This window comes from Bombina bombina, unplaced genomic scaffold, assembly GCF_027579735.1.
Source record: "Bombina bombina isolate aBomBom1 unplaced genomic scaffold, aBomBom1.pri scaffold_476, whole genome shotgun sequence".
Taxonomy (NCBI): domain Eukaryota; kingdom Metazoa; phylum Chordata; class Amphibia; order Anura; family Bombinatoridae; genus Bombina; species Bombina bombina.
This window is the reverse complement of record NW_026511830.1, coordinates 75,266-97,963: the sequence shown is the minus strand read 5'-3', so window position 1 is coordinate 97,963 and position 22,698 is coordinate 75,266. Positions and strand designations below refer to the sequence as shown.

General features: G+C 35.7%; 2 protein-coding genes across 2 annotated transcripts in view; one reads left to right on the top strand and one right to left on the bottom strand.

Moving 5' to 3' along the window:
• Positions 1–11,242, bottom strand: part of LOC128643969 (ubiquilin-4) — a gene marked incomplete at its 3' end in the record, with an annotated part of 45,775 nt that extends 34,533 nt beyond the window's left edge. Inside the window, 1 exon segment of the mRNA XM_053696735.1 lies at positions 11,070–11,242. Coding sequence (XP_053552710.1) covers positions 11,070–11,207 — 138 coding nt within the window.
• A 505-nt stretch (positions 11,243–11,747) lies between these two features.
• LAMTOR2 (late endosomal/lysosomal adaptor, MAPK and MTOR activator 2) lies at positions 11,748–21,869 on the top strand. The gene is made up of 4 exons (XM_053696732.1): positions 11,748–11,902; positions 17,054–17,216; positions 17,633–17,722; positions 20,563–21,869. Exons 1-4 carry the CDS (start codon positions 11,835–11,837, stop codon positions 20,617–20,619), a joined length of 378 nt encoding a protein of 125 aa, XP_053552707.1. The 5' UTR covers positions 11,748–11,834; the 3' UTR covers positions 20,620–21,869.
• Positions 21,870–22,698: the final 829 nt, after the last annotated feature.

Sequence of the window (22,698 nt, the reverse complement as noted above, 5' to 3'; positions counted from 1 at the left end):
GAAGAAATATCTGTTACACACTGGTATACAATTGCTGATAAATAGCTCCTTTATTTTTATTTTGCTATTTTAAATAGCTGATTTTGAATGTTGATACTACCATCTATACTGAAAATATAAATATGTGTTCCATATGGAAAATCTGTTTAAATAAGACAGCAAGCAGCAATCAAGTTCCCAGTTGGAATGGAAGAGATAGAAAACAAATTAAAAGGAAAATATCACCTAAGCAGCGTTTTCCCCAGAAAACTTTGCCAGCTTGGTGGGGGCAGTGTAATAGTTTCTAATTTAAAAGCATCTTCTGCTATCCAAAGCACAAATTCATTGCATAATTTAACAAATATATCTAATGATAATTTGAGCAATACACATTGATGAATTTTAATATTAGCTGACTTTACTTTCTTTTTGCCTAACATTTTAGCAGGGTGGTAAAAAAAAAATCAGCCGGGTGGTGCACCCATTAAAAAGGTCCTGAGGAGAACACTGCTAAGTATTGGCCATTGTATATAGACAGAAATAAGATAAGGAGGCCTTAAAAAGTGATAGAAAATTAAATTGAGTTTCATTTCTTAATTCAGATAGAACATACAATTTTAAAAATGTTTCCCATTTACTTATATTCATATATAATTTGCTCTATTCGCTTGGATCCTTTATAGAAAAAGCAATACACATGGGTGACCCAATAACAGGACACATGTGCAGCCACAAATCAGCAGCTCCTGTGACTATCTAGGTGTGCTTTTCAAGAAAGGATACTAAGAACATAAATTTGATAAAACTAAATTGGAAAGATATCTAAAAACACATGTTCTATCTGAATCAGAAAAGAAAAAATGTCCCTCTTAATAGGGATCAAGATAAGTTTCTATGTTTATTTTTTATTTAAAGGGACACTGAACCCAATTTTTTTCTTTCATGATTCAGATAGAGCATGCGATTTTAAGCAATTTTCTAATGTACTCATATTATAAATTTTTCTTTGTTCTCTTGCTATCTTTATTTGAAAAAGAAGGCATCTAAGCTAAGTAGCCAGCAAATTGTTTGTTCAGAACCATGGACAGTACTTTTATATTGGTGCTGTCCAATCAGCAAGGACAACCCAGTTTGTTCACCAAAAATGGGCTGGCATCTAAACTTACATTCTTGCTTTTCAAATAAACATACCAAGAGAATGAAGAAAATTTGATAATAGGAGTAAATTGGAAAGTTGTTTAAAATTGCATGCTCTATCTGAATCACGACAGAAAAAATTTGGGTTCAGTGTCCTTTTAAATGAGAAACAAGCCGTTTTGCCTCTTTGCACTCATGGGGACTGTGTCCTGTGACAGGATGAGACATGCTCCTAAGTCACTAGTTTTCAAACCTGTCCCCAGGCCTCCCTAACAGGCCACATTTTGTGGATATCTGAGATGGATGAGAGCAGGTAAAATAACCTTGTTTCACCCAAGGTCATCTAGAACAGTGTTTTTCAACCAGTGTGCCGTGGCACACTAGTGTGCCGTGAGAGATCCTCAGGTGTGCCGCGGCAGACTGACAACAGTGCGGGGGTGTCCCTCTTTCAAATTTTGAAATATTGGGAGGTATGTGACAGGCTCATCAGGCATCATTTACAACCATGACATTGACATTCATTCACAGACAATCATTATGATTGTTTGTGAATGAATGTCAATATGTCATGTATAGTTTGTAGGAGGCATGGCATGACAGCACAGTACAGTGTGTGTATGTGTGTGTATATATATATATCCTGTATTAGGCTACAATGTGTGATTTTGTAACATTTTGGGATGGTGGTGTGCCACAGGATTTTTTAATGTAAAAAAAGTGTGCCACGGCAAAAAAAAAGGTTGCAAATCACTGATCTAGAAAACCTGGCCTGCTGGGGAGGCCTGAGGAAAGGTTTGAAAACCAGTGACCTATATGAAACCTTGGGGTGAGCAGTTGTAACAGGATTAGCATAACCGTTCCCTGCTCATTTACTGTTCTATGAAACAGGTTAAAGGGATATGAAACTCAAATTTAATTTGCGATTTAGACAAAGCAAACAAATTAAGTTCCAGTTTACTTTTACTGGCAAATGTGCTTTGTTCCTCTGGAATTCTGTTGAAGAAATACCTAGGTGGGTGTCTGGAGCCCTACATGAAAGGAAATAATGCTGCCATGTATTGCTCTTGAAAATGGAAAACATTATTGCAAAACTGCTGAAAGAGTGCTCCAGACACGCACACTCCTGAGCTTACATTCCTGCTTTTACACAAAAAAGAGATGGAAGACAATTTGATAATAGAAGTAAATTAGAATGTTTAACATTGCATGCTATATCTGAATTTTGGGTTTTATGTCCCTTAAAGGGACACAACTTTCTAATTTACTCCTATTATCAAATTCTTTTCATTCTCTTGGTATCTTTATTTGAAAGATAAGAATGTAAGTTTAGATGCCGGCCCATTTTTGGTGAACACACTGTGTTGCTCTTGCTGATTGGTGGGTAAATTCATCCACCAATAAACAAGTGCTTTCCATGGATCTGAACCAAAAAAATAGCGTAGATGCCTTACTTTTCAAATAAAGAAAGCAAGAGAACGAAGAAAAAATAGGAGTAAATTAGAAAGTTGTTTAAAATTGCATGATCTATCTGAAACACGAAAGAAAACATTTGGGTTCAGTGTCCCTTTAAGCTTTTTAAGTTAAAGGGACAGTTAACACCTTGTAAATAAAATAAATTTCTTGTGTTGAATATTACACATTTATTAACATTAAACACCCAAGCCAACACTTTCCCAATGTTAGACATGGATTATAATAGAGGAAAGTGACTCAAATCATTCACTTACAAGATAGAGAAAAAATTGCTGATTGTGACAAGATTTTTTTTTTATTATTATTATTGGGAACAGGATGATGGCAAAAAAAAAGAATTATATATATATATATATATATATATATATATATATATATATATATATATATATATATATATTAGAGCTGCAACAACTAATCTGCATAATCGATAATCGATCAAAATAGTTGTCAACGAATCTCATAATCGATTAGTTGGTTTGCAATTAGTTGGTCTGCACAGCACCAGCTGCTTTACTCCAATGAGCTCCTGCACATGGTGTTTTGTTTTATGGTTATGCCCTTAGCCTAAAGGACATCTACATTTCACTTTTTCAGGACACTATAAGTTTCTTTTTAAGTTTACAACTACTCCTGGCTTATCTGCAACCCAGAAATAATGAGTTGTCATTTGGATTGTTTATATTAAATCAGGTGATTTGGGACTATGCTTTGCATGATATAGTGCTGAGCTTATTATTTACACCAAGCCCTGCATTGATGGCATTTGTTATATGAATTGATGCCAATATTACGTTTGCACAATTTTTAGCGGATCGCTTGCTATTGCCGATTATATATACTCTATAGATAAGTGTAAGGCTGTGTCCTGTTACTGATATATTGGTGCCAATTTATCAATGTCTGTCCGACATGATACGCTGTAGTGTTTCATGTCCGACAGACATCGCTGAATGCAGACAAGATACGCTGTCGGCATTTAACATTGCACAAGCAGCTCACCAGAACTGCTTGTGCAATGCCGCCCCTTGCAGATTCCCACACAATCGGCTGCTTTCAGGGTGGTGTCAATCAGCCCGATCGTATAGGATCGGCTGCAGACCGCAGCCTCAGAGGCAGCGGACCAGTTATAGATCAGCGGTCTTAAGAGCCAATTTTTATTAATTGGAATATGTACCAAATTCAACCTCTGTAAGTATATATCTTATTTTAAGAATGGACTAGATATTTTTCCCCTAACATTATAGCTGGTTGTTTACCATTGCATATAGATATATACAAGATATGCTTATGTCAGAATGAAGTCCAGGCTTACTTTGTTAAGAGGCCCCTTGCATTGGTGGAGAGCTAGCAAAGATAAATAGCCCACCTTAGTGAAATTGGCAAAACCCTACTTATGCATCGCAGGCACCTCAACACCATCTGAGCGCCTGTCCTCTGCTGCAGGCAAAATAGCTTGCAAAAAAGTATGCCAGCCTCAGCCAGGAGCATGTGGACATATAACATTTTTGCATTTCAATGCAAAGTTTCTGAAAGAGTGAATAACAGAATGTTATAAACAGTAGTAGTCTACCTATTACTAGTTCTCTCTCTCTTCAAACAGTTTGTAGATTTGTTTTGCTTAATTATAAAAATTTGTTCTGCTGCTTAAAAATTGGACCAACAGTTCTGCTAATGTAAAGTTGTAAAGTTTTAGTCTGAAGTTAATATTTATAACACTCAGTATGTGGATTTTATTTTAACTATAGGAAAAAAGGATTTATTTTTTATCTGATTAGTCGATTAATCAAAAAAAAAAATAGTCGGCCGATTAATCAATTATGAAAATAATTGTTCGTTCCAGCCCTAATTAATATATATATATATATATATATATATATATATATATATATATATATATATATATATATATATATATATATATATATATAGTCTTAAATGGATATTGTAATTTTTCTCCCAAGTAATGGGTTCCCCAGTGATCAATTTTACCTGCTGGAATGAATTAAAACAAATAGCTCATTTATCTTTATTGTGATATTTGAATTAGTTGATTTTGACAGTTGAACATGCCACCTATACTGAAAATATGAATGTTTGTATGCTTTGTAGGAAAGGTAAGTAAAGAGGAGAGAACAATGCAAATTAACCCCCCAGTGAGGATAGTAAAAAGGCATTTCAAATGGATTATTTTACTCATTGAACTGATGTTTATAGTAGTACTTGCTACTACTGGAGAGTAGTTGGAAGCAAGTCTACTGCTGATTAAATGAAGTATACTTGTGAATGTAAAATCTAAATAGGAGATGGCAGAGGGTGAGAATACACATAACATGTGAGGAAGCAGTTTGACCAATGGTTCACATTGTATCAATGCCATTCTTATTTAAAAAGACATCCCCATAAAAGAAATTGAATGAGAAGTTTGACTCCTTCAGAACGTTTATGCAATTATGCCACTCCCCTAAGACATACCCTTACTTTGACCTACTCTATCCTACAAGTAACGCAGGATACACTACTTATTGTATAGAGAGATGGAATAATTACAGATTAATATTACACCAGTAGAGGCACAACAACTTTGTAGCACAGCTAAATCATCCATATCCAGTATATGATTGGAACTCAATGTGAAGTTATTACAAATATGGTATTATGTTACTAACAGCCTTAAAAAGCTTTTACAATCTCAACATGCTACATGTTGGCGTTTTGGGAGCCCTCAGGTTAAAGTGTCATATGGTGGTCCTGCCCCATGCTTTCCATTCTCTGGAAAGACGTAGAACAAGATACCTCTAAGTTACTTGAAATCCCACTACCTCATGACCCTTGTTTGTGGCTTTTTAATAGAACACCTAACAAATTTTCTATCTAAAAAAAAAAAAATGTTTAACAGTGATCAATAGTGTAATATATCTTATGGTCATGAAGTAGAAAACGAATAAAGTTCCCACATTACCACAACAGATCTGTCAATGTAATTTCATTAAAAAATTAGAAGAGTTCTGTTTTATTAAATATAATTGTAAGCTGGTATATGACCAGATGTCAGCAAACTGGGAATATTTTATTGCAAATAAATTCAGTAAGTTATAAGGTTCATGGTTGGTATTAAAGGGATACTAAATCCAAAAACAAATTCTCATGATTCAGATAGAGCATGCAATTTAAAGCAACTTTCTAATTTACTCCTATTATTTTTTTTTTCCCTTTGTTCTCTTTCAATCTTTATTTGAAAAAGGCATCTAAGCTAAGGAGCCAGACAATTGTTGGTTGAGAGCCCTGGACAGCATTTATCCACCAATCAGCAAGGACAACCCAGGTTGTGAACCAAAAATGGTCTGGCTTATAAACTTACATTCTTGCTTTTCAAATAAAGATAGCAAAAGAATGAAGAAAAATTAATAGGAGTAAATTAGAACGTTGCTTAAAATTGCATGCTCTATCTGAATCATGAAAGATAGAATTTGTGTTCAGTGTCCCTTTAAGGCATTATTTGTTTTTCTCCTCTTACTGGATCTATTAAGTGGACAAACTTGATTTTGTAGTAGTTCACTATGTTGTTTAAAGGGACATTATACACTAGATTTTTCTTTGCATAAATGTTTTGCAGATTGATCCATTTATATAGCCTGTACAGCTTTTTTTTTTTTTTTTTAAATGTATAGTTTTGCTTATTTTTAAATAACATTGCGCTGATTTTTCAGACTCCTAACTAATCCTCAAAGTTTTAGGAGAATAATGATGTATACCTACTCCAGCTTGCTCCTGTTTGTGTAAAGACTCGTTTCATATGCAAAGGAAGGGGGAGTGTCTGCTTTTTTGCTATAAAAAAGATTCAGCCTGAGGAAACAGTACATGATACTGAGAAACGCATTGCTGTGTTTTTAATGTGTTTAAATAAACACGTTTATTATATACAAATTTGCTTCTCTCTGGATACTCTTGTTTGGAGTAATTCCTATACTGCTGGAGGCGGAACAGTGTCTTTCCTGACAACATAGCCTCTTTGGTGAACACCATTTTGGCTTCTGGGAGTCTTTGCTTGAGAGGAGAGTTTACCGGACAACTCTGAGGTTCCGGTTTGCCCAGCCAGCACCACATCTTGGTGCTTTTCTACACGTGAGTGCATTTGAGCTACAATTTATATCTTGATACATTATACAGAATTATGCTATGTGGCGCCTTCTCTGCTTCTTTATAGATTTGCTATAAAACCACTTGCAGTGCGTATTCCAGTTAACCTTTTCAACAGTACTAAACGGGGAGCTTTAAAGGGACAGTCTAGTCCAAAAAAAACCTTTCATGATTCAGATAGAGCATGTAATTTTAAACAATTTTCCAATTTACTTTTATCACCAATTCTTCTTTGTTCTATTGGTATGGGTGTTAGTTAATGTTTTTCATATAGATAACACTGTGCTCGTGCACGTGAAGTTACCTGGGAGCCATCACTGATTGGCTAAACTGCAAGTCTGTCAAAGAACTGAAATAAAGGGGCAGTCTGCAGAGGCTTAGATACAAGATAATCACAGAGGTAACAAATATATAAATATAACTGTTTATGCAAAACTAGGGAATGGGTAAAAAAGGGATTATCTATCTTTCAAAACAATAACAATTCTGGTGTAGACTGTCCCTTTAAGTTAGTTATTAGATGGTTTTATACTGGATTTTTGGATCAGTATCTGTGCATATTATTATTTATAGTAGTATCTATTACATGCAGTTAAATGAAAATTGGTGTATACTGTCCCTTTAAAGGGACAGTCTACACCAGAATTATTATTGTTTAAAAAGATAGATAATGCCTTTACTACCCATTTCCCAGCTTTGCACAACCAACACTGTTATATTAATAATAATTAAACCTCTAAATCTGCCTGTTTCTAAGCCACTACAGACAACCACTTATCACATGCTTTTTTATTGGCTTTTTACAACAAGAGACAGCTAATTCATGTGGGCCATATAGATAACAATGTGCTCTCTCCTGTGGAGTTGTGCATGACACTGCAATAACTGGCTAAAATGCAAGTCAATAGATAATAGCCATGTGATAAGGGGGCTGTCAGAAGAGGCTTAGATACAAGGTAATTACAGAGGTTAAGAGTATATTAATATAATCATGTTGGCTGTGCAAAACTGGGGGATAGGTAATAAAGGGATCATCTATTTTTTTTTTTTTAAACAAAATGTCTGGAGTAGACCGTCCCTTTAATTAATATTAAACGTGTTGCTTATTAAAAGGGACAGTCTAGACCAGAATTTTATTGTTTAAAATAAGATAATTCCTTTATTACCCATTCTCCAGTTTTCCATAACCAACACTGTTATAATATACCTTTTTACCTCTGTGATTACCTTGTATCTAAGCATCTGCAGACTGCCCCTTTATTTCAGTTCTTGTTGACAGACTTGCCTTTAGCCAGTCAGTGCTGACTTCTAGGTAACGCCACGGGCGTGAGCACAATGTTATATATGTGGCACACATGAACTAACACCCTGTAGTTGTGAAAAAATGCCAATGTATTCCGATAAGAGGCGGTCTTTAAGGGCTAAAAAAATTAGTATATGAGCCTCCTAGGTTTAGCTTCCAACCGAGAATACCAAGAGAACAAAGCAAAACTGATAAAAGTACTTTGGGAAGTTGTTTAAAATTACATGCCCTATCCAAATCATGAAAGTTAATTTTTGACTAGACTGTCCCTTTAAGTAATCTACATTAAACAGTTGGGTAATGGTAAGGAGATATTTAAAGGGACAGTCAACACCAGAATTTTTGTTGTTTAAAAAGATAGATAATCCCTTTATTACCCATTCCCCAGTTTTTTGCAAAACCAACACTTATACAGGTGGCCCTCGTTTTACAACGGTTCAATTTACACCGTTTCAGAATAACAACCTTTTTTCCCAGTCATGTGACTGCTATTGAAAAGCATTAAGAAGCAGTGCATTTATTAAAATAGCCAGTAGGTGGAGCTGTCCGCTTGTGTTGCAGCAAAGCCAAGCAAGCTGAAATTAATCAGTTTAACCAGACCTGAGCTATCGAGCAGATTTCAAAGGAACAAGATCTTTCTGTCTATAAATCAGTCCAGATTGGAATGCATAGAAATAACCGTTTGCATAAAAATGCAAGTGAAGTCTGTGTTATGTGATTATTTTATTATTGTTTATAATGCTGTTTAGCAAATGTTTTTGTTCATTATCTTAGTTTAATTATATATTCTGCATTGTGTGATTATTTTATTAGGTTTATAATGCTGTTTAGCATTTAAAGTCTTCATTTCAAAGCTTTAAAAATAATGTATTAGGTGTTACTTATGACAATTTTGAGAGGGGTCTGGAACCTATCTCCCTCACTTCCCATTGACTTACATTATAAACTGGGTTTCAATTTACAACGGTTTCGATTTACAACCATTCCTTCTGGAACCTAACCCCGGCGTAAACTGAGGGCTACCTGTATTAATACACTTTTTACTTCTGTGACTAACTTGTATCTAAGCATCTTCTGACCGCCCCTAATCACATGACTTTTAGTTATTTTGCATATAGTTGCATTTTAGCCAATTAGTGCAGTGTCTGCCACTAGCGTGATCACAATGCTATCTATATGGCCTACATGAGCTTGCTCTCCCCTGCTGTGAAAAGTAAATAAAATAGAGGCGGCCTTCAAGGGCTTAGAAATTATCATATGTGCCTCCCTAGGTTTGCTTTCAACTAGAATACCAAGAGAACAAAGCAAAATTGTTGATAAAGGTAAATTGGAAAGTTGTTTAAAATGACATGCCCTATTTGAAAAATGAAAGTTTTTTTTGGACTCGACTGTCCCTTTAATATTTATACTATAAACACACACTCTTTATATCCATGGATATCTAAAGTAAATAAGCTACAAAAAGGCATAAGGATATATTCCTTGCTCAAAAGGAACAAATCTGACGTTGCACTTTTTATTAAGGAACATAGAAAGTATTTTGGGCATGTTTGATATTAAACTATACTGAACTTTTTTTGGAATTTGAAAAACAAATTACCATTGCAGGTGATTTGATTGAACAGAATGTATTTATGAGTGAAGAATAACTTCTTACTTAAAGGGATAGTAAACCCATTTTTTTAATTTCATGATTCAGATAGAGCATGAGATTTTAAGCACCTTTCTAATTTACTCCTATTATCAATTTTTCTTTGTTCTCATGCTATCTTGATTTGAAAAAGCAGTACTGTAAGCTTTAGAGCCAGACCATTTTTTGTTCAGCACATGAGTAGCACTTGCTGATTTGTGGCTAAATGTAGCAAACCAATCAGCAGCTCTACCAAGGTGCTGAACTAAAAAATGGGCCGGCTCCTAACCTTTTATTACTGCTTTTTCAAATCAAGATTACATGAGAACAAAGAAAAATTGATAATAGGAGTAAATTAGAAAGTTGCTTAAAATTGCATGCTCTATCTGAATCATGAAAGAAAAAAATGAGGGGTTAGTATCCCTTTAAAGCAACCAAAAGCAAGTAAACTTTTTAAAGACTTCTCATTTGAGAAAGTGCTTTTGTTTTAAACTGGTCAGTGGATCCTGGGACATACCAATGGACTGATGTTTCTTTAAATTGTAAAACAAACTTCTATTATAACCAGTACGAATCTTATAATATTGACTATGTATTGTTAGATAACCATGTTGTATTAATATGCATATATTAATAAACTGGTTTTCAAATCCAAAAATAAAAATATATTGTGAGGATTCAAAATGTTTGAGTTAGATTTACTTATTTGGAACAGGCCAAAAGTTTTTGAATGAATACAATGAAAGGGAGGATGGTCTCCTGGGGCTTCCACATGGTAAGATAAAAGTGTATTTGCTGGTTTTGATGAGGCAAGAAGCTTGTGAGGGAATATTATCACTAAAATAGGGCAAAGTGGAATGAGAATTCCTGTTTAAGATGAGGCAATATGGGTTAAGAGGAACAAGCTGGTTTGGATGGGGCCGGTTTTAAGGGAGCTTGCTGATTCAGAAGCGGGTCTAGAACTAGAAAACATTACTTCTTGCCAATGAGTTATGGACAAATCTTCACAGATAACAGAGAAAGCAAGGGATTATAAAGAGGTGTAAAGGTTACAGTGTGACAAACTGAAAGGGTCTCTGGGGATTATAAAATATCCGTAACCTCGATATCTTTAAGGTGTAAAGACAAGGTTGTGGGGGGCAAACAATGTGAGCTTGCAGACAGGAAAGTGCACTTCAACCTTAGTTTAATAAGTAATCTTCTCAAAAACTCTAGAAAGCTCCCTATTCATTAGATTTTCTTACGGACACTCCCCCTTAGCTTAAGGGCACACAGTCTATCTCACCGGTCCTATTAAATCCCCTCCAGCACTGAAATACAAATATTACACACCGCTTAAAATACCATACAATCCCCTTTATAAATATGAAAGCCGTAATCCCGCCTTTAACTGCGGAACCCCCTCACCTCCCGCACGGACGCTGTCTCCCCAATCATAATCTCCTCCTTATCCTTAGGTGTTTTGACGGTGACCCGAATAAGGCCTTTCTCCGGCGCCTGCACGGCAGTACCGGAGGCCGCACCGTCAGCACCGCTCTCCGCCATCTTTTTTGCAACCCGCCCACCCCGAGGAGGAGCAATAAGGGGATGGGAGACTAAGTAAGTCTCCTATTGATGCAGCGGTTGCCCGCCTCTTGTGTCTGACTACATGTAGAGCGCCCCTAGCGGCCGAGAAGATGACCGCGCAGGTGCACATTACATGCTGCGTCACGGTTCTTCAACCACGTGAAAATCTTAGCCAATTATAGCTACGGTTAGGGAACTGACATCTATTAGCAGTCGCTATGGTAACAACAATGACCAATTAGCAATTGGTTAGGTAGCATCGCTTAAAATTCAGAGGTTTGAAACGCATGCTTAGGTCCATACCTTTCCGGAAGTTGCTGTTGCCATAGCAATAGAGTCAACTATGTTTTCTTTGTTTCTATAATGATATACTAGCCCAATTTTACGTTTGCTTGTACTTCCATCTTTGCGATAAGCAAATAATGAAACGCCTGACCCTCATAAATGCAAACGTGGTTTATTCGTACATAATACACAAACTACAATTCCCAGGATTCCACAGTCTCATTTCCTGTCACTGGGTTTCGCGAAGTATCACATGCTTTCTGCAGCGTGACCACGGAACGGGAAGCTGGGTGATTGTGTGTTTATCACTGGAGCTGTATTATGTTGCGTCCCAAGGCTTTGACCCAGGTTCTGAGTCAGGCGAATACGGGGGGCGTGCAGAGCACCCTGTGAGTACGGGATCAATGGGGAATATACTTTCTGAAATGAGCAGTTTCAAAATTACTGTTATTGTTTTTTTCTTATAATGAAAATTTATTTTTCTTTTAGGCTTCAGGGGCTGTACTATGTGGACTATGGGCGAATAATAAGAATTCGAAAACTAGAGCAGTTAGTCACGAATCCTATTAGACTTTATATCAATACCAATTTAAAAGGACAATAAAGCCAAAATAAAACTTTCATGATTGAGAAAGACCATTCGTTTTAACATTTTTCTATTATTTTTTTTCTTGGTATCCAATGTTTCAGAGCAGGCTCTGGAGGTATATAAAAGTATGTAGACACCAATCAGCAGCTAGCACCCAGTAATCTATTGCTGTTCCTGAGCCTACCTTGGTATGATCGTCAACAAATTAAGAGAAAACAAACATTTGATGACAGAGGGAAGTTGGAAATTTGTTTAAAATAGCAATGCTTTATCTGAGTCATGAATGTTTAAAGGGACACTGAACCCACATTTTTCATTTGTTATTCAGAAAGAGCATGCAATTTTAAGCAACTTTCTAATTTACTCCTATTATCAATTTTTCTTTGTTCTCTTGCTATCATTATTTGAAAAATAAGGCATCTAAGCTTTTTTTTTGTTTCAGTACTCTGGACAGCACTTTTTTATTGGTGGATGAATTTATCCACCAATCAGCAAGGACAACCCAGGTTGTTCACCAAAAATTGGCCGGCATCTAAACTTACATTCTTGCATTTCAAATAAAGATACCAAGATAATGAAGAAAATTTGATAATAGGAGTAAATTCGAAATTTGCTTAAAATTTCATGCTCAATCTGAATCACGAAATTAAAATTTTGGGTACAGTGTCCCTTTAATTTTGACTTTAGTTATCCTTTAAGCATGTTTGTGAGCAACATAAAAGACTAAATTGTTGACAGGGCAGATGAACCTTGTGATTATTATATTTTCACAATGTTATGTTTGCATTTTGTGAAATTCATATTTAACTTTTTAACTCATTTTGTTTTTACCCTTTTCTACATTATTTAAGAGGGACTTGAAACCCCAAACTTTTCTTTCATGATTCAGATAGATCATAACATTATAAACAACTTTCCAATTGAATTCTATTATCATTTTTGCTTCATTGGCTTGGTATCCTTTATTGAAGGAGCAGCAAAGCACTATTGGGGGTTTTCTGAACACATCAGCAAGACAATGACAAGAGGCATATCTGCACAGCCACCAATCAGCAGCTAGCTCTAATCTCCTGAGTCTACCTAGATGTGCTTTTCAACAAAGGTATAAAGAGAATGAAGCATATTAGATAATAAAAGTAAATTTGGAAAGTGGTTTAAAATTGTATGATCTTTGTAAATCATGCTAGAAAAAAAGATTCTAGATTAAAGATTCTAAAACATTTGGGCATACAAGAAAGTCCTGGGAACAATATTTAACGTTTATGTTCTAAAGTAGCATCAAAGGATTAACCCCTTCCCGCCTAACTGTGCTGGGTTTTAGCGCCGTTAGGACAGCATGGAACATCCTAGCCGTTTGTCTGTCCTAAAGCAATAGCTGCTTGCTGAATGGGATTGCGGGCTGGAGGGTGTGCCTAGTGTTATAGGCACTCCCCCTGACCCGATACCATCATTGAAAGCACACAAATCGCATGAACGATTGTGTGATTTCAATTTTTATGTATTTGTTTACATCAGCACTTTGATCAGATATATATATATATATATATATATATATATATATATATATATATATATATAATTAGTCTGTTAATAATATAATAGTAATATCAGGTTTTTAAACAATCTTGGTACATTTGGATTTTATAAAATTATATTTCTGACCACAGGCTGCCATTCACTAAACTCTGGTTTCACTGATGTATTTCAAATTAAAGGCAAGTTCTGAGTGAATTGGCACTATTTCCATTAAAGGGATAGGAAAGTCAAAATTAAACTTGCATGATTCACATAGAGCATGTCATTTTAAGACACTTTTAAATTCACTTCTATTTTCAAATGTGCTTCGTTCTTTAAGTATCCCTTGTTAAAAAATGAATATGCATGTATCATACACAAGTGGGAGCTGCTGCTAATTGGTGCCTGCACACATTTGTCTCTTGTGATTGGCTAAATAGATATTTTCAGCTTCCTGTTAGTAGTACAATGCTGTCCCTTCAGCAATGGATAACAAGAGAATGAAGAAAATTGGATAATAGAATTAAATTGGAAAGTTGCTCCAGGTCCTCCACCCTTTGCAACGGGTGGAGGACCTGGAGCGGCTGTCATGTTTAAAACGTAAGGTTTTTTTTTCCACAACAGGAGTGAAAGGAAAATTTTGATGAATTAAAGTGCCCCTGTTTTTAATCAAATGTTTAACCTCTTAAGGACATATGACGGAATTTTTCCGTCATAAAACAATTGAGCAAACTGAAAGCTGTGTCCGTAAAGGGAAAACCGGACACTTTAGCATCAAAATTGACATTCACTTTAACGTGAAATAAGAGATTACCCTTTTTCAAACATGGGGTCTCTTGCCCTTCTAGAATAGCAGGTGATTTCCATAGAAATTATTACTTACTAGGTGATATTTAGGGTGCTCTGGGCTTTAAAAGGGATGTTACACCTCAAAATACACACTGAAATGGGGCAACTGACCCCTCCTTTGAAATGGCAGAGGACTTTCTTTCAAATGAATGGTGAAATACCCTGATCACCTATGTTACCCTCCTTGCATAGATGGACATGAGCGTTTGGACAGGGGTATGACCCATCCATTAATTTTCAAACCCCTCTTTAAAGTTAGAATTTTGAGTAATTTTTAAAATGTATCTAATGTTTGTTATACTTTGATTACTCATTTTCAAAATGGTGCAAAGTGCCAACAGTTATAAATTGTATCTTCTGATTTTCAATTAGTCATTTTCATTAAAACATGTAAGTACAGAAACCTGAGTTTTAGTGACTAGGGAATGTGAACTGATTCCATATGATGAACCGCAACATGTGTGTATATATGTATGTGTGTGTATATATGTATGTGTGTGTGTATATATGTATATGTGTGTGTGTATATATATATATATATATATATATATATATATATATATATATATATATATATATATATATATATATATATAATTTTTTTTTGTGAAATAAATTTTATTGACATTTTTAGAACTTGTATACAGTAGGTTTTACAGAATAAACAAAATGACTATTAGAAAACATAGAACAAAACATCACTGTGTCAGGTTGGTATTCAGTAATTAAAGAAAAAGCTGGAAGCATCCAGAAAGTTAGTCTGATTCTGTCCCACATAAAAGGGGGGGGGGGGGGGGCATGTATAAATCTCTACTCTCCAAAAAAAAACCTCAATCAGAACTGTGGACCCGGAAGCACAATTTGTTCAAAAAGCATTTCCACCCCTCCATTCCCTGAATATTTGATTTTTTTTTTTTAAACACTTATAACAATAAGTGTTGTATTAAAGGGACACTGAACCCAAATTTTTTCTTTCGTGATTTAGATAGAGCATGCAATTTTAAGCAACTTTCTAATTTACTCCTATTATCAAATTGTCTTCATTCTCTTTGTATCATTATTTGAAAAGCAAGAAAGTAAGTTTAGATGCTGGCCCATTTTTTTGTGAACAACCTGGGTTGTTCTTGCTGATTGGTAGATAAATTCACCCACCAATAAACAAATGCTGTCCAGCGTTCTCAACCAAAAATTGTCTGGCTCCTTAGCTTAGATGCCTTCTTTTTCAAATAAAGATAGCAAGAGAACGGAAAAAATTAGAAAGTTGCTTAAAATTGCATGCTCTATCTGAATTGTGAAAGAAAAAAAATTGGGTTCAGTGTCTCTTTTAAGCTATGGTAGTTTTTGTTGGACTAACTATGCAGTTGATTACCGTGTATAGTATATGAAAGGAAAATTATTTATTTTGTTGTTTATTTTTTTTATTGCATTTCATAAAGTTGTGCCTTTCTATATTTGGGTTGTTTTTAAAAGTGCCCTGGATCTAATGTGTAAATGTAGTGAGCGCAGGGGGTGTGAAATGGCTAACAGACATATTGGAACCTGTAAATGTAACCTGTTTAATATAAATGTGCAGGTGGTTACTTTTGCTTCCGTACAAATTACCTGATTTTGAGGAAATGTAACACAGATGCCCATGTGTCTGTTTTCAACAGCGTAATCAGTGTGCAACTGTGAAAAAATGCAAAAGCTACTGACCATGAAAGGGACATAAACACCTTCTGTTGTCTTCCTATACAATGACACGTCCACCTACCACTAGCCTCATTTGGAGGAGCCAACGTGGGCTTGAGTTTGTACACAACAAGGCTAGCTGCAGTCATAAATTTAGTATAAAATGTATTGTTTAGCTGTTCTTCTCTTTTAAATCCAATCAGGGAGAGATATGTAGCAGAGTTAGCCTTAAGTCAGCAGAGTGCATTTCTGGTTCTGAGAATAATAAAATTCAAAGCTACATTACATGAAAAAGGAGGCAAAATAAATATGAAAGTATATTGCAAAGTTGTTTTTTTATGGAAAACTAAACTGTTAATATTAAAGGGATAGAAAGGTCAAAATTGAAATTTGCAGAAATGCATTTAAATAGAAGCATTGTTGCGATATACTTCCTTTAGTAAAAATGCTTCTAGCAAAAGGTATAGCTGTTTTTCTGCGGCATACGCACATATCCTGTGCATATATACTGGCCCTGTGCACCGGTATTGCTTCTATGAAGACATCATTTGTGTCATACAAGCCATCACTCACTCTCTGAGCAGGCATGGAGGTTGAATACTGGAGCACGGCCATCACAGGATACCTGCATATGCCGCAGAAAAACAGTAGTGACTTTTACTAGAAGCATTTTTGCTAACTGTAGTATACTTCAAACATGCTTTTATTTAACATTGAAATGCACATTACAATTTTGCCCTTTCTATCTCTTTAAAATCTTAAGGTGTTTTCTGTCCCTTTGAAAATATTCTAACCCCATTATCTTCAAATCAAAGTTTTGTACAGGGATGTCCATTTCTAGAAAATAAATGTTGCGCTTATCATTCTATAATTGTAAATATGTCATCTAACTTCTCCTATTTTGTGGCTTTTCCAGACTTTTGAACAATGAAGGTTCTCTACTTGCGTATTCTGGCTACGGTGACACAGATGCCAGAGTTACAGCTGCTATTGCTAGCAACATTTGGGCTGCCTATGATAAGAATGGACACCAGGCCTTCAACGAGGACAATCTTAAATTCATCCTTATGGACTGCATGGTGGGTGAATCCTGATTGGTTACACTGATTAGACATTCTTTACATCCAAGATGACCTGGCAACCTTATTCTTGTGCTATAATGCATTGTTATTTCCTTAACCTTATTCTTGTGCTATAATGCATTGTTATTTCCTTAACCTTATTCTTGTGCTATAATGCATTGTTATTTCCTTAACCTTATTCTTGTGCTATAATGCATTGTTATTTCCTTAACCTTATTCTTGTGCTATAATGCATTGTTATTTCCTTAACCTTATTCTTGTGCTATAATGCATTGTTATTTCCTTAACCTTATTCTTGTGCTATAATGCATTGTTATTTCCTTAACCTTATTCTTGTGCTATAATGCATTGTTATTTCCTTAACCTTATTCTTGTGCTATAATGCATTGTTATTTCCCTTGTTTTCCCTTTAGGAAGGCCGTGTGGCAATTACAAGAGTGTCCAACTTGCTGTTGTGCATGTATGCCAAAGAGACTGTTGGGTTTGGAATGCTGAAGGCCAAGGTGAGGTAGCACAGTCAGGCCTATACTCAATAACTTATTAGATTCACAGACGAATCACAGGGTGACATATGTCTCCATCAGTACTTGAGCAATCGGTTGGAATGACTGTCACTAATGTATGTGGGTATTGACCCATTTAATACTATATGACCAAATATGTCTTATTCATTTGTATATTTATCCTAATTAAGTTTACACTGAAAATATTACATTTTCCTTGCACTATTTATGTATATAGTGAAAGCAAAAGTAAGGGCCCCATCATTTGAATATTTTTGTTCTCTGGCCCGTAGATTCAGTAGTAGTGTAGCCATATATGAGAGGCTTCATTTCTGCAATAGCTGCTGGAAGCTTCCAGAGTAATTACAAAAAAATAAAAAGGGTGAATTTGTATAAAACCTGCATAACTTTGACATTTTATGTTTGTTCCGTGAGACCACATAATTATTAAAATCCTGAGTCTTAGGGCAAATTTCAGAAACTTTACAAGTTGTAATATATTATTATACCTTTTAATTCCTTTGAAAAACATTTTCTTGTATTAATAATTCCTGAGATCTGTTTCAGGGTGCAGTAGATAACAATTTGCCTACCTTAATTACATCTTGTACTGATTTCCAGCACTTTGGGCAAGATTTATTAAAAGGACAGTAAAGTCAAAAATAAACTTTTATGATTCAAATAAAGCATGCTATGTTTCCTATTTACTTCTATTATCTAATTTTCTTAATTCTCTTGGTGTCCTTTGTTGAAAAGCATACCTAGGAGGGCCCCAGATCAGCAATGTACTACTGGGAGATAGCAGCTGCTGATTGGTGGATAAACATATGCCTCTTGTCATTGGCTCGCTGGATGTGCTCAGCTAGCTCCCAGTAGTGCATTGCTTCACCTTCAACAAAAGATAGGCTTCATTATCTTGCTATCTAATAATAGAAGTACACTGGAAATTATATGTTCTATCTAAATTATGAAAGAAACCATTTGTGGCTTCATGTCCGTTTAAGCCCTGGTTTCTCAACAGCCGGGCCGTGGCCCAGTACCGGGCCGTGATAGCCCTGCTGGTGGGCCCTGACCTGTCATGCCCCCACTGCACACTCTTACCCCACTGCAAACCAGGTGCAGACTGAGACCAATCAAGGCCCCAGGAACACTGTCTCACACTGACCAAAATGTATTAAATGGTATGCAAATGTACATGGTAGCCTTCCTGCCCTGCCCCCAACAGGCCCCTCATCCTACAGAGCCAGGACCCCCAACATTAAGGGCCAGAGAAAGGGCACCCAACCTCCAGGGCCAGACCCCACACTCCATGGCCCTCACAGCGACAGACCCCTGCCAGGGCCCCCACTAAACCCACACTTATTTGCTTAGTTACTGATAGGGCAACTGAAAACTCCATCTTAAGGAATGCACCAAGATCCGTGGAGATACCATTTGTGGGCCCCCCTACTTGCTGGTCCCTTGGCCCAGGTCCTATTTGCCTGGTTGATCAGCCCGCCCTTGCTGCTCACTAGATTAGAAAATATATATATATATATATATATATATATATATATATATATATATACTACTGGGCCCCGGACATGTCTAGCTCAAATTTACCGGGCCTTGAGGTCACTTTGGTTGAGAACCACTGGTTTAAGCTGCGTTCTCCACTTTTGTTGAGCAAGCTTACAACAACAAATGTAACCAGCAGAAACTGCTTTTTTTTGCCTCTCTACCACCTCTGAGGTAGCAGAATAAATCATCCAGCCATTCACTCATTTGAGGTGACTGGCATGCCCTGCTCTTGCTCAATTATTTGCATAAGAGAGCTCTTGTGCAATGGTAAATTTTGATATGAGATGCTGCATTGCAAATGGCGATTGAAAGCTGACATTGGGGCCGATTTAACAAGGTCCATATCGGCCCCAATGTCTCTGTTTCCGCCAGAAACAGCGGTCTTAAGACCGCTGATCCTTAACTCGTCTGCCGCCTCTGAGGCTACGTACATAAATCCTCCCGATCGCATACGATCGGGTTGATTGACACCCCTTGCTAGCAGCCGATTGGCCGCAAATCTGCAGGGGGCAACATTGCACAAGCAGTTCACCAGAACTGCTTGTGCTATGATAAATACGCTGTCGGCATTTATCGATGTCTGGCGGACATGATACGCTACATCATATCATGTCCGCCAGACATTGATAAATCGGCCCCTACCTGAGAACTTGTCCACCTGCAATCTTGATAAATGTTCCTCTTTATATTGTTTCAAGAAGTAGGAGAAGCCTGAGTAACACAGCAGCTAAGTTACAGGAATATTAAACTGTGAGATTGTTACTTTATCACTGAATATATAAATGTCCGTAATTGACCTCGGAGAAATACCAAGGGGAGATGGTTTTAAACCTAGGGATATTAAAGTCAACATTACATTTTCATGATTCATAGAGAACAGGCAATAAAAAAAAAAAAAGTTCTATTATCAAAATTTCTGTTGTTGGTATCCTTTGTTGAAGAGCATACCTAGGTAGGCTGAGGAGCGAGCACGTGTGTGTGTGTGTGTATATATATATATATATATATATATATATATATATATATTATTTTTTTTATTAATACACTTATTTCTTCAATGTTTAAACAACTGCTATAATTTAAAAATAAAACATTGCATAATATTTTCAGACTAGTCTTTGCAGTGAATAAATCATTATCTGTTTAAGCAGCATGCACAGTATATTGGCTCAAGTTAAAATAGTACTATTTTGCATGTGTTTGATCTATTTGTTTTTTTTATATGTTTTATAATTAATAGCTTTGTTCTTTAATGCTATGTATATTTGCATTGATTATAGGCCCAGGCACTGGTGAATTATTTGGAGGAACCGCTCAACCAGGTTTCGGCATCGTAAGAAGAACTTACAGAGATTACAGGGAACAATTAACTTATAGAGAAGCTGTTCAGAAGGCTGCAAATACAGCATGCTGATACATGAAGGACTGTGTCCATTTATTAAATAGAATCTGTTAAATGTAATTTGCTACCTCTGCTAACCACAATATGTAGCCAAAGTGGCTAGCAAATGCATTGCAAAAGCATATGTTCCTGTCTTATTTGGGCGCACAAAGGGTTAGTTACCATATATGTATTTTGTCCGCTTTACTAACTGATGCTTTACATTTCTGTTTAGGACAGACTAATTGTCAGTGTATGCTCGGCATTCAAATTGAATATTATGAAATAGGAATATAGTTCCGTAAATAACTTTTTTTTACCACTAAACATTTAATACATTTTATTCTATATCCGTTCTTAAGATTCAAACTGGTTAAGTAAATGGGTTATTTATTATTATGTTAAAAATCAAGAAGATATTGTTTTGCAGTGAAACCTTAAATACCACATGTTTAAATATATAGATAATTATTGGGTTGATCCCTTTTATAGGTTTCTTAGAGTGAAGCAAAGAGGATGTTTGTGTCTTTTAAAAAAAAAAAATTAATTGCATACTGTAGTATTCATTAAGCACAATATTTCCAGCTGCTAGTTAAATGCCTTATGAATTAAGTTTGTTACTTTTTGCAACATTGATTCATGGTAAATCCATTGGGACATTAAAATAATAAAGAAAAATCACACCTACAGAAGAACATTATTTAGATGTTACATTTATTTTCCACAAAAAAAGGGTTAAAACTGTTATATTGATTTTGAGACAAACAGGAAGTGCACTTTGGTGAACAGTGACACACCCATGAAAAAAGCCCTAAATCTGTAATACATTTTAAATGCCCACTATCCGACACAGCAAAGAGAAAAAAATATGTGTTAATGTCCCTTTAACCCTTTTATTGCTTGAAGGATTATATTGTATTCAGCGATAATGGAGTTTTGAGGGGATAGTGTTTGTTTAAGGGAACTTTCATGCTGATATTTTCTGCATATATAAAAACAAGTCCTGTTTTGCCTCTAATTTTGTGACATTTTGGAAGTGCTGTTCACCCCTTGCTTCTTTATACTTTATTGTACTGTTCACTTACAGCACAGGAGCTGGTAAAACAATGTAGTTTGCAAATTGTCTTGGTCCGCAGATGTGCTTACTGCTATAAACTTATATAATGTACTGATGCTATTTTTTCAGAATAAAATAAAGAAACATTATGAATTTATTTATTAATGAAATAGAAACAGATTTTAAGGCAAATAAGAGACATAAGGCCCATCAAGCTTAAAGAGACATGAAACACAAAATTGTTCTTTCATGATTCAGATAGAATACGCAATTTTAAACAACTTTAACATTTACTTCTATTATGAAATTTGTTTCATTCTCTTGGTATCCTTTGTTGAAGGAGCAGCAACATACTACTGGAAGCTAGCTGAACAAATTGAAAGAACCAATGGGAAGAGGCAAATATGTGCAGCCAACAGTCAGCAGCAAGCTCCCAGTAGTGCATTGCTCCTGAGCCTTTCTAGGTATGCTTTTCAACAAAGGCTACCAAGAGAACGAAGCAAATTAGATAATAGAAGTAAATTGGAAAGTTGTTTAAAATTACATGTTCTGTCTTTTAACTAATACCTTTCGTATTATTACATATATATATATCATATCCACATAAGTGTTTAGATTTTTTTAGGATTTCATATCCCCTCAAATATTATTTCATCTTATCAACTTTATATTTTCGCCACATATTTATTGTTTGTCACTATATTCATAACTTGCACTATTTACTTATATATATCTAAAAGTTCACATACAGCTCCCCTTACCTGTATCACCTTATATTCTTTGTTGAAGAGCAAACCTAGGTAGGTAGTTTGCATGTGGCTGGAACACTGTATGGTAGCAGTTTGTGCAAACACTGCTGCTATCTAGTGCTCTTTAAATAACAACTGATAAAAAGCATTATTGTAAAACTGCTGCCATATAGTGCTCTGGACATGTGCACGTCCCTGAGACTACCTACCTGTTTTAACTGAGGACACT

Bases quoted from the DNA above. Each gene is read 5' to 3' on its own strand.
- LAMTOR2 (XM_053696732.1), top strand. From the start codon at position 11,835: ATGTTGCGTCCCAAGGCTTTGACCCAGGTTCTGAGTCAGGCGAATACG. The intron at 11,903-17,053 runs GTGAGTACGGGA...TGGCTTTTCCAG, and splicing joins GGGGGCGTGCAGAGCACCCT to ACTTTTGAACAATGAAGGTT. The intron at 17,217-17,632 runs GTGGGTGAATCC...TTTTCCCTTTAG, and splicing joins TCATCCTTATGGACTGCATG to GAAGGCCGTGTGGCAATTAC.